At 49.0% G+C, this 12,500-nt stretch overlaps 2 protein-coding genes across 3 annotated transcripts in view; one reads left to right on the forward strand and one right to left on the reverse strand.

Annotated features, from left to right (window-relative positions):
• spri (Src homology 2 domain-containing protein sprint) overlaps positions 1 to 12,500 on the forward strand; it is a 444,124-nt gene that overhangs the window by 136,031 nt on the left and 295,593 nt on the right. The gene's annotated exons all lie outside the window — the stretch shown is intronic.
• Positions 4,050 to 6,195, reverse strand: LOC138865118 (proline-rich protein 2-like). The gene is made up of 2 exons (XM_070134475.1): positions 6,182 to 6,195; positions 4,050 to 4,482 (listed from the first exon to the last, which is right to left on the reverse strand). Exons 1-2 carry the CDS (start codon positions 6,193 to 6,195, stop codon positions 4,050 to 4,052), a joined length of 447 nt encoding a protein of 148 aa, XP_069990576.1.

A 12,500-nucleotide genomic window follows, 5' to 3' on the forward strand; every position in this document is an offset into this window, starting at 1 on the left:
CGGAGGGTAGAGGGCGGTTGGGGGGAGGAGGGAGGGAAAGACGGGGGGGGGGGGGAGATCGCGAATCCTTGCCCAGTCGCCGAGAAAAAAATGGTTCTCAAGGGAGATGCAGGAGTAAAGGGGATGTGATAGAGAGAAAGAGAGAAGAGGAGAGACGAACACACTGTCTCCCTCCCCCTCCCCTCTCTCTCTCTCTCTGTCTCTCTCTCTCTCTCTCTCTCTCTCTCTCTCTCTCTCTCTCTCTCTCTCTCTCTCTCTCTCTCTCTCTTTCTCACTCTCTCACTCTCTCCCTCTCCCTCTCTCTCTCCTTCTCCCTCTCCCTCTCTCTCTCTCCCTCTCCCTCTCTCCTTCTCTCTCTCCCTCTTCCTCCCTCCCTCCCTCTCTCCCTCCCTTCCTCCCTCCCTCTCCCTCCCTCCCTCCCTCCCTCCCTCCCTCTCTCCCTCCCTCCTTCCCTACCCCGTCCTGTCGTCCTGATTTGAATACGCGACGAGACCTTTCCGCTCTTTTTTTCTTTTTTATTTCTAATTTTCTTTTGTTTGTTGCTTTTGTTGTCGTATCACCCGTGATTTACTAGTTTGTATGTTTGATGTGTGAGTAATCGGAAACGGGAATGCAAACTGGTGTGTGTGTGTGTGTGTGTGTGTGTGTGTGTGTGTGTGTGTGTGTGTGTGTGTGTGTGTGTGTGTGTGTGTGTGTGTGTGTGTGTGTGTGTGTGCAGGCGCGCAGACACACACACACAGAGAGAGAGAGAGAGAGAGAGAGAGAGAGAGAGAGAGAGAGAGAGAGAGAGAGAGAGAGAGAGAGAGAGAGAGAGAGAGAACACACACACACACACACACGCTCTTATCACAAACGCTTGCACTGTGATACGAAAATGACTCGTGTAAATAAACAACGAGTGCATAAAAAAGAGGAGAGAAAGAAAACGAAACGAGAAGTAGAACACAGATAGATAAATAAACACGAGGATTCTTTTTTCTTTCTTTCTTTCTTTTTTTCTTCTCTTTTTTCTTCTTCTTCTTTTTCTCCTTCTTTTTCATCTTCTTCTTCCTCCTCCGTCTTCTTCTCCTTCTTCTTCCTCTTCTTCTTCTTTTGAGACGTGCGGAATGAATAAAATGAAACGAATAAATTCTTCTCCTTCTCTTTCTTCTTCTTCTTCTTCTTCTTCTTCTTCTTCTTCTGAGACGTGCGAAGTGAACACACGAATGAGCTTACGGGTGAGTGACGAGTGAAGTGCAGGAGCGGCGCCCCCGAGGTGAAACCCTCATGTAACGTGTCTTCTCATTGATGTCTATTTTCCCCCGCCTGCTGCACTTGCTTTCTCCCGTGGGGTGACAGTTAGCTTGTTTGTTTGTCTTGGGGGTGATCGTGGGGATTGGGGGTAATGGGGTGGGAGGGAGGGGTGATGGAGTGCAGGGGGGAAGGGGGAAGAGGAGGGGTGTGTCACTTTGTGTGTGTGTGGGGGGGGGTGAGAGTGTCTGTATGTGTCTGTGCGTTTGGTTTTGCGTGTGCGAGTGAGTGTGTTTGTGTGTGTGTGTGTGTGTGTGTGTGTGTGTGTGTGTGTGTGTATGTTTGTGTGTGTGTGTGTGTGTGTGAGAGAGAGAGAGAGAGAGAGAGAGAGAGAGAGAGAGAGAGAGAGAGAGAGAGAGAGAGAGAGAGAGAGAGAGAAAGGCGACTGAAAGTTCGACAGGTGTTTTGCTCGTGGTGTCAAGAGGGTGCTATACTCGGGCACCCGCGGTGGACTTTTTTTTTTTTTCTTTTTCTTTCCCGCTTCTATTTTTCCATCCTTTTTCTTTCATCCCAAATCCTTTTACGATCCTATCCGGGGCGCATAGAAGGGGTTAAGGAGGGGGACGGAAGGGGGGGAGGAAGAGGGGGAGTGGGGGGGGCAAAACCGGCGGATGTGGGGAGGATCAAAATTAAATTTATTCGCGCCTGTATCGGTTTAGCCCCCCCCCCTCCGGACCCCCTTTCGCCCAACACGCCCGCCGATGTTCGCGTGTTATCTCCCTTCTTAATGGGCGGCCCCAGATAATCGGTGCTTGGATCCGTTTCCTGTGATAGATAAGGATATGCATATGTATGTTTGTATATATATATATATATATATATATGTATATATATATATATATATATATATATATATATATATATATATATATATATATATATGTGTGTGTGTGTGTGTGTGTGTGTGTGTGTGTGTGTGTGTGTGTGTGTGTGTGTGTGTGTGTGTGTGTGTGTGTGTGTGTGTGTGTGTGTGTGTGTGTACATATATATGTATATGTATGCATATATGCATGTATCTTTTCGTTCTTTTTCTTTCTTTCTATTTTTCGTTCTTTTCTGATACTTTTTTCCTTTCTTTTTTCATCCTCTCTCTCTCTCTCTTCCCCCCCTTCTCTCTCAACTTTTTGCTATACATTTCCTCGTGTCTGGAAATAAGATTGGCCGAGATATTGCCAACTGCATCCCTTGCAACATCCTGAAATCGCGAAGGGGGGGAGGGGGAGGGATCAGGGATCAGGGGAGGGTGTGGCGGCTTTGTGTCATGCTGTCAAGGGTGACACGTAATTCGATCGGGCGAGGGAGGGGGGTCATGTTTAAGGTGGGGGAAGGGGGGAGGGGGGTTTATTGCGATATGGTTGTGTCTGTTGTTGTTGTTGTTTTTTCTTATTTTTCGTTTTTATTTGACGATTTGTTTTTGTGATAAAGAATAAATAGAAAAGAAATAAATCAGACTAAATGGGATTTCGAAACAGCAAACTAGACATTGCTAAGTGAGAGAGAGAGACACAGACAGACAGAGAGGGAGAGAGAGAGACAGACAGACAGGCAGACAGACAGACAGACAGACAGACAGACAGACAGACAGACAGACAGAGAAAGAGAGAGGGAGAGAGAGAGAGAGAGAGAGAGAGAGAGAGAGAGAGAGAGAGAGAGAGAGAGAGAGAGAGAGAGAGAGAGAGCGACCCAGAGAGACAGAAAGACAGACAGAGACAAAGACACAGACACAGAGAGGACGTTTTGCCGCCCGTATTTCCCGTATTTCCCGTCGGTCTCGTTTTGAGAATACGGAACGATTTTCGAGTCATGTTTTCTCCAGAAGACACTCGGGAGGCGGTTATGATGGGTTTGATTCGGGCGTGTGACGTCCGTGGTGGGCGGGGCTTGCTTTTCACTCGGTTTTCGTGTTTGTTTTTTTTCTGTCTCTCTCTACTCCTCTATCTCTTCTCCGTGTTTGATCTTTGTTCTTTTTTCTCTCATGTTCCCTTCTTTCGTTGTTGTTTTCTTTCTTCTTCTTATGTCTATCTTCCTCTCTCCTTTTACTCTATTTATCCTGTTCTTTTCCTCTCGTTCCCTCCTTTCGTTGTTTTTTTCTTTCTCTCTCTACTTTTCTATCTCTTCTCCGTGTTTTATCTTTGTTCTTTTTCTCTCATGTTCCCTTCTTTCGTTGTTGTTTTTTCTTTCTTCTTATGTCATATCTTTCTCTCTCCTTTTACTCTCTTTCGTCGCGTCTCTTCTGCCTATCTTTACATTCCTCCTCTATTGCCTCCTATCCTGTTCTCTTCCTTTTTCTCTTTCATTCCCCCTCCTCTTCCCTTGTCGTGCATTCTCCTTAACTCCATCTCCTCCTGTGACCCCCTCCTCCCCCCCTCCTCCCTTCTTGCAGCACACACCTAGTCACGACCCCCGTCCCTCCTCCCCCTATTTCCCCCCTTCCCGTTCATCTTTTCCCCTTTTCCCCTCTTCCCCTTCTCCTTCCCCCCATTTTTGTTTTGTTTTTCCGTTCACCTCCTCCCCTTTTATCCCCCTTCACCTCCCCCTTTATTTCCCTCCTTCACTTCCTCCCCTTTATCCCCCTCTTCCCCCCCTCCCCTTCGTGCAACACACACCCAGTCACGACCTCCTCGACGGACCCCTTGACTCGATCTCCCCCTCCCTCCCCCTACCCCCCTCCTCCCCCCCTCCCCGAACATTGCGGAATAACCGAATTCGGATCTCGTACCTCCCCCCAACTACCCCCTACCCCCACCCGGAGCACCAGGTCACCTATCGTGCGGGTAACTCGAGCGGATACCGAGATTATTCGGGTGATTTGGGGTCCGGTGGTTGGGGTGTCCGGTAGGTGGGGGTCTGCTGATTGGGGGGGTACGGTAGTTGGGGGTGTCCGCTGGTTGGGGGTGTCCGCTGGTTGGAGTGTCCGCTGGTTTGGGTGTTCGGTGGTTGGAGTATCCGCTGGTGGGGGTGTCCGCTAGTGGTAGGTGTCCGCTTGTTTGGGTGTTCGGTGGTTGGAGTATCCGCTGGTGGGGGTGTCCGCTAGTGGTAGGTGTCCGCTTGTTTGGGTGTTTGGTGGTTGGAGTCTCCGCTAGTGAGGGTGTCCGGTGGTGGGAGGTGTCCGCTAGTGGTTGTCCGCTGATTGGAGTGTCCGCTGGTTTAGGGTATCCGTTTGTTTGGGGTGTCCGCTGGTGGGGGTGTCCGCTAGTGGGAGGTGTTCACTTGTTTGGGCATCCGCTGATTGGAGTGTCCGCTGGTTTGCGGTGTCCGCTAGTGGGAGGTGTCCGCTGCTTGGGAGTGTCCGCTGGTTAGAGTATATGGGCTACGGGAGCTGCCATCTGTCGGCGTCCTTTGTTTTGCTGAGTCGTGGAAGGAAGGGTTGACTGTGTTGGGGAGGGAGGATGGGTGGGGGTAGGGAAGTGGGGGGGAGGGTTTTGTGTGTGTGTGTTTGTGCGTGAGAGAGAGAGAGGGAGAGAGAGAGAGAGAGAGAGAGAGAGAGAGAGAGAGAGAGAGAGAGAGAGAGAGAGAGAGAGAGAGAGAGAGGTGAGTGAGTGAGTGAGTGGTGAGTGAGTGTATGTGTGTGTGTGTTTGAGAGAGAGAGAGAGAGAGAGAGAGAGAGAGAGAGAGAGAGAGAGAGAGAGAGAGAGAGAGAGAGAGAGTTTGTGCGTGTGTGTGTGTGTGCATACAAGAGAGAGAGAGAAAGAGCAAGAGAGAGTGAGAGAGAGAGCAAGCGAGCGATACTATACATGTGTGTATTTGTGTACACATCTCGCATGAATTTCGTTTTTTTTTTCTAAGCTGAAATTACACGTATAGGTCACGGTCACCTACTTTGCTTTTCTCTTTGTATATCATCTCTTTATTCGTGTTCTTAACTCATTCTTATACTTATTCGCATTCTTCTCTTTCATCACCATTATCACCAGTCGCTTTCATCATCACCCTATTCACTAAACCACTAATTTGCATCCAATTCACCCACTTTCATCAACCTGATTCTTCGTTTAACAATTCAGTCATTTCTTTCGAGTCCAAATGGCTTTGTTTACCTCTTGGCCTGTGCAAAGGTGACGCACGTGCTGGGGAAGGTGGTGTGTTTGTTCCGAATTCGGTTTGAGTCTGTCTGCGTTTGTGCATATTTATGTTCTTTTTATTGTTGTTCTTTTTTCGTTTTTTGTTCTTTTTTTTGTTCTCTCTTTTTTTTCTTTCTTTTCTCCATCATCTTCCTTCTTCTTCTTCTTCTTTTCCTCCTCATCCGATTCCTCTTCCTCCTCCTCCTCCTCTTCCTCCTTCCCCTCCTCCTCCTTCCTCTCCCCCCACCTCCTCCTCCTCCTCTACCCCCTCCCCCCTCCCCACCTCCTCCTTCTCTCCTCCTCCTCCTTCTTCTTCTCCCCCCTCCCCCCACCACCTCCACCTCCTTTTCCTCCTCCTTCTCCCGTTTCCTTCCTCCATTTCCTCTTCCTCTTCTTCCCCCCTCTAACTCTTTTTCTTCACTTTTTCCGTCGGTAAATATGCATTGCGCGCACCGTGGTTATTCATTTGTTTGAAGAGGAGGCACGCGCGAGTTCCCTTGTTGTGTGTTGGTGAATTTAATTAAGGTCGATTGCCTATATTTATATATATACGTTTCATGAGCGCGTACCAAAATGTATATGCGAGGTTAGTAGCTTTGTGTTGACTGTGTTTTTGAATGTTTGAATAAAAAGTGATAAAAAGAATGTGGGAGGTAAATGGATACGTGTATTTCTGTGCATGTATTTTTTTGTTCCACTTTTATCGCCTAGATATTCATGGGGAAATTAGTATGTACGCGTTGTATATACAGGCAGACATATGAATGCTATTATTACTTGTTGTTGTATCGTATGTGTTTTATTTTTTCCCCCTGAAAATGGAATATTACTTGCGGTTGATCATGTTGCATCATTGCTTGTTGTTATGTATCGTATGTTTTATTTTTTTCATCCGAAAATGGTATATTAATTGCGGTTGATCATGTTGCATTATTGCTTGTTGTTATGTATCGTATGTTTTATTTTTTTCAACCGAAAATGAAATATTTCTTTTGATCATGTTGCATTATTGTTTGTTGTTATGTATCGCATGTTTTAATTTTTTTCACCCGAAAGTGAAATATTTCTTTCGGTTGATCATGTTTCATTATTGCTTGTTGTTATGTATCGTATGTTTTATTTTTTTTCTCACCCGAAAAGGAAATATTTCTTTCGGTTGATCATGTTGCATTATTGCTTGTTGTTATGTATCGTTTGTTTTATTTTTTTTCACCCGAAAATGAAATACTTCTTTCGGTTGATCATGTTGCATTATTGCTTTTTGTTATGTATCGTATGTTTTATTTTTTCACCCGAAAGTGAAATATTTCTTTCGGTTGATCATGTTGCATTATTGTTTGTTGTTATGTATCGTATGTTTTATTTTTTTCACCCGAAAGTGAAATATTTCTTTCGGTTGATCATGTTGCAATGAATGATGGGGCTTAATCTGTGGCTTATTAAGGATCGCGCTGGACCGTGGGAGCGGAGGGCTCGCGAGAGGGGTTTCCGATCACGTGATGCGATAGGGTTGCGTGTGTGATTGAGTTGATACGGATAGTTTGAAGTTTATATTGCGGCCACACGCGGGTAGATGCGCACGACGCTTGTGCTTAGACATGAACGAGGGTGTACGCACTTCCTACACGCACGTACGCACGCACTCATTTATTCATTTATTCACACACTCACTCACACACTCACTCACTCACTCACTCACTCACTCACTCACTCACTCACTCACTCACTCACTCACCCACCCACCACCCACCCACCCACCACCCACCCACCCACCCACCCACCCACCCACTCACTCACTCACTCACTCACACACTCACTCACTCACTCACTCACTCACTCACTCACTCACTCACACAGACACACACTCACACACACACACACACACACACACACACACACACACACACACACACACACACACACACACACACACACACACACACACACACACACACACACACACACACACACACACACACACACACACACACACACACACACACACATACACATACACACACACACACACACACACACACACACACACACACACACACACACACACACACACACACACACACACACACACACACACACACACAAAGAACCCGCTCGCCCTCCATACACATAAAAAGCAAAACAACGCTTAGATGCATCGTCCATCTCCCATATCATTGCGATCTCCGTTTTCCTCGAGAGAGAGAGAGAGAGAGAGAGAGAGAGAGAGAGAGAGAGAGAGAGAGAGAGAGAGAGAGAGAGAGAGAGAGAGAGAGAGAGAGAGAGAGAGAATGTGAGAGAGAGAGGAAGAGAGAACGAATGTGAGAGAGAGAGAGAATGTGAGAGAGAGAGAATGTGTGTGTGTGTGTGAGAGAGAGAGAGAGAGAAGAAAAGAAATAAGGCATTGCGAGGGCACGGAGACGCCAAGTGCCATAGGGGGGGAAGGGGTGAGAGCGGCGACCGCCCAGACCCACGCGTGTTAAACATTTATGTCGGGTCATAAGCGGCGCGCGGCGGGGTGGGCGTCCCGTTCTCGCCCACCTTAAGAAGAGCTGGGAGGGATCAGGGAGGGGGTGGGGGGTGGGGGAGGTGGTGTGCGTGGTGGTGGTGGGGGAGTTGGAAGGTAGGGAGGAAGTGGTGTTATGGAGGGAGGGAGGTGGTGTGCGTGGTGGTGGGGGGTGGGGAGGTAGGGGGAAGGTGGTTGTGGTGAGGGAGTAAATAAAGGGTAAGGAGAGTCTGGAGGAAGGTGGTGGGGGGATAAGAAGGACGGGGAGGAGGGGGGGCAAGGGTGATGGAGAGGATAAGAGGGAAGGGGAGGGGGAGAAGGAATGGTTGTGGTGAACATGCTGATGATGTGGGAGATGGTGGGGGGAATAGGGAAAGAAAGAAGGGACGGAATGAGAAGTAGTAGAAGGTTGCGAAGAAAGACCACGAAAAGAAATATTAATCTGAGGAAATTAATATTTTTACCTCAAACCACCATTTCCCCCCCGCGACAACAACATCGAGGTATCATGTTCATCTATCCGTTCTCAAAAAAAAAAAAAAAAAAAAAAATCCCTGCCTTTGGTTATTGCGTGAGTAGTATGATGATAATAATCTTTATTTAAAGTCCGATATGCTTCGAAACCTTTGCCTCACTCCGCACGGCTGATTCACCGCGATTTACGGCGATTTACGGCGATTTACAGCGAGGTGAATAAGAGAGCGCCTCGCGACCTGTGAGCGCTAGTCATGAGTCAAAATCGATCGGGCGCGCGCGTACGAGAGGTGAGTCAGCCTCGGTACTGCGGCCAATACATGTGACACAAACCTCCCCCCCACCCCCCACCCCCACCCCCACCCCCCACCCACCCCGGATGATACATGGGTGTACGCGCATGAAATATGCATAGCGTTAACAAATGCCAGGGCGCATACAACAGCGGGTGGTATGGGATGGTCTTTTTTTTCGATAGGGGGGGGGGGGTAGATGGCTTTGCGGTAGATAGATAGGTGGCTTTGCGATCGATTCTGGTTTGTGGGTGTGGGTGTGTAGGTGGGTGGGTGTGTGGGTGTAGGTGTAGGTGTGTGTGTGTGGGTGTAGGTGTAGGTGGGTGGGTGTGGGTGTGGGTGTAGGTAGGTGGGTGTGGGTGTAGGTGTAGGTGGGTGGGTGTGGGTGTGGGTGTAGGTGGGTGGGTGTGGGTGTGGGTGTAGGTGTGTGGGTGTGGGTGTGGGTGTAGGTGGGTGTGGGTGTGGGTGTAGGTGTGTAGGTGTGTGTGTGTGGGTGTGGGTGTAGGTGTAGGTGGGGGTGTGTGGGTGTAGGTGGGTGGGTGTGGGTGTAGGTGGGTGAGTGTGTGGGTGTGGGTGTAGGTGGTTGAGGGTGTGTGGGTGTGGGTGTAGGTGGGTGAGTGTGTGGGTGGGTGCTTTTGTGTACGCCCATAAGGACAAAATAAGACATGCACGAGGGTGGAAGGTGGTACTTAAGGGTACGCTCTGAGGTTGAATTATGGGCGTCTGGGTATGGAGGAGGAGAGGGAAGAATGAGAAAAGGGAGAATGAAAGAGGAAGAGAAGAGAGAGAGACAGACAGAGAAAGAGAGAGAGAGAGAGAGAGAGAGAGAGAGAGAGAGAGAGAGAGAGAGAGACAGACAGAGACAGAGACAGAGACACAGAGAGAGAGAGAGATAGAGAGAGAGACAGACAGACAGACAGACAGAGACACACAGAGAAACAGAGACAGAGACAGAGAGAAAGGGCACAGGCATCTCCATCACCGTCAACCCCTGCAATCAGACCGACCAATCAGCGAAACGAGAAGGCGTGGCCGTGATCGGAAGAGTGAAAAATAAAAGAAGACAAAAGAGAAGAAGAAAAAGCCGGCGTTGAAGAAGAAATCAAAGGACAGACCGAATAAAGATGGAAAGAGAGACAGAGTTTTATTTGGAACGGAAAGCTGTAAACAAGGACGGATGAATTAATTACGATAATTGACGTTAGGAGGGTCAATGTAGGCCAGAGAAGGTAGTGAAACGGTAATAACGATGAGGAGCAGGTGATAAACAGCGATAATATGCAATCAACGGCGGATAATAAAGATGTTATGAACATATCCTCAAGGCATTCATGGAGAAGACACGACAAACCGCAATGCGCGTCGACGTGATATTAACAGGACATTTGACGGTTCCTTTAAAGAATCCTTTTCGCTGATGTGAGACGACGGGCTACGGGACACCCCACCCCCTCCCCCTCCCCCTCCCCCCACCCAGTAGTTCCTTTAAAGAATCCTTTTCGCTGATGTGAGACGACGGGCTACGGGACCCCCCCACACCCACTCCACCCACCTAGTAGTTCCTTTAAAGAATCCTTTTCGTCGATACGAGGCGATGGTGATATGACCCCTCCCCCCTCTCCAGTAGTTCCTTTAAAGAATCCTAGTCGTCATTGGGATTAAGGAAGGAGTTTGGCATTCGATTCGCTCAGACGTCGTAGGATGTCGGATAGGATAATTCCCAGCGGCGTTAGGATTCGCTGAGGAAGACGGGATGTAATTAAGAGGCGAGGGGATGGAGGGGAGCGAGGGGAAGGAGGGGGGAGGGAAGAGGGGAGGCGGGTGTCGAGGAGGAAAGGGAGGGAAGGGTGGGAGAGGTGACAGAGAAGGGATGGAGGGAAGGGTGGGGAAGGTGTTGGAATGGGAGGAGAATGGAGGAAAGGAAGAAGGATGGGAAGGGTGAAGAAGAAGGGAGGTAGAGGAGGGGCCGGTTTCGAGGAAGGGAGGAAGGGTGGGAAAGGTGATAGAGAAGGGAGGGAAGGGAGAAAGGGTGGTGGAGAAAGATGGGAAGGAAGTAGATAAGGAGGGGAAAAGGGGATGGGAGAGAGAAGGAAGAGGGTTGGTAGGAAGGATGGGAAGGATGGCGAAGAAAGGAGGGATGGAGGGTATAGGACTAGGAGGAGGAAGGGTAATGGAAGAGAGATGGCGGGAAGAGGAAGAATAAGAGTGGGGAAGCTAGGGAAGGGTAATTAAAAAGGAAGAAGGGAATAGCAGGGGAAGGGAAGAATGCACCAAGAGCAGAACGAAAGATGAGAGGAAGATTAAGGATGGAAGGAAAGGTAGAAGTGATTGGGAAGAGAAGGAACAAGTGATGAAGAAGGAAACTTGAATGCAAAAGGACGTTAAAGGAAGGAAAAGGAGAGAATAACAGTTTCAAGAGATACGAATAATGAAAATGTGAGAAGGACGGAACGAAAGGAACGTCGAAAAGACGCGAGAGAAAGAAAAGGGAAGTAAATGACACGACGATGAGGCAAGAGTTGAGAAGAGGGGAAAAAGGGAGACGAAGTAAGGACGAAGTTGAGGGGAAAGGGAAGTGGGGAGGGAAGGAGGGGGGTTGAGAAAGACGTGGTGGGGGAAGTGGGGAGGGAAGGAGGGGGGTGAGTAATACGTGGCGGCAAGGGAAGTGGGGAGGGAAGGAGGGGGGCGGGAAGATGTGGGGGGGATGGGAAGTGGGGAGGGAAAGAGGGTGGTGGTGCAGGGGTGGGGGAGAGATTACAGTTATCGTGCCATTTAGGAGATCATGGAGTGGGTGATGCTTGTGTGGAGTAGCGGTATAAACTGGGCGATTTGGGCAATTAAGAGCGCTGGGCGGTGTTTAAGGAGTATTAAGGAGAGACGCAGACATCCCTTGCAAGGCTTCCCCGTATGGGTGTTTGAGTGTTTCGAAGTAATTGTTAGGTGTAACTCTTGTGTTTTAGGTGTGTATGGGAAAGGCCTTATTTTTTATTTTATTTTTTTACTTATTTTTTTTATTTATTTATTATTATTATTATTTTTTTTTAATTAATGAACGTTTAGTGTTGACAATGACACCGGAAGTGAGTTATGGCCCTTGAATGAGTGGTAAGTGGCTCGTTTTTGTGCCGCGGTGACACCCTGGCTGCTCCACCTGTAGCGCCACGGGAGAAGACACAGGCGAGGGGGGGGGGGGAGGAGTAAGATGTAGGTCAATGCATGGTGCCAACCCCCCCTCCTTCCTTTCACGGGTCTTTCCGTCACCTCTCCTTCCTCCTCTCATTTCTTTATTTTTTCCTTTTCTTTTGCGCTCTTTGCCTTCCCCCACCGACTCCTTGTGTCTCATTTCTTCTTTCTTGTTTCTTCTATATCCCTGTTCGACGTTTCCTATTCCTTTCCGTCTTTCTTCTTGCTCTTTCTGTTCCCATTCTTGTCCCCTGTGGTCACCGTTCCTGTTTCCTCTCCTTCCACATCTCCGTTGCCCGCCCCCCTTCCCCCCTCTCCGTGTCTCCTCCAGACTCTTTCCTTTTCCCTCTCCCCATTTCCGTCTTGTCCCTCCCCTTCCCCTCCTTCTCTCCTCCCTCCCTTCCTCCCTCCTCCCTCCCTCCTCCCTCTCCCCCTCCCCCACTCCCTCACTCCCTCCCTCCCTCCCTCCCTCCCTCCCTCCCTCCCTCCCTCCCTCCCTCCCTCCCTCCTCTTCCTTTCCTCCCTCTTCCTCCTCCCTAGTCGCTATTCTCCTCCTCTCCTCGTCTCCCCTTCCCCCTGCCCCTTGGCCGTCAGCAGTGCCAAGGCTTGAGTGCCAGTCATTATTGCCGGGAAGGAGAGTGAGTATTATTACTTCGCGGGAAGGTATCGAGCCATAGTATTGTCGTGTGTGTGTGT

This window comes from Penaeus vannamei, chromosome 20, assembly GCF_042767895.1.
Source record: "Penaeus vannamei isolate JL-2024 chromosome 20, ASM4276789v1, whole genome shotgun sequence".
NCBI classification, from domain to species: domain Eukaryota; kingdom Metazoa; phylum Arthropoda; class Malacostraca; order Decapoda; family Penaeidae; genus Penaeus; species Penaeus vannamei.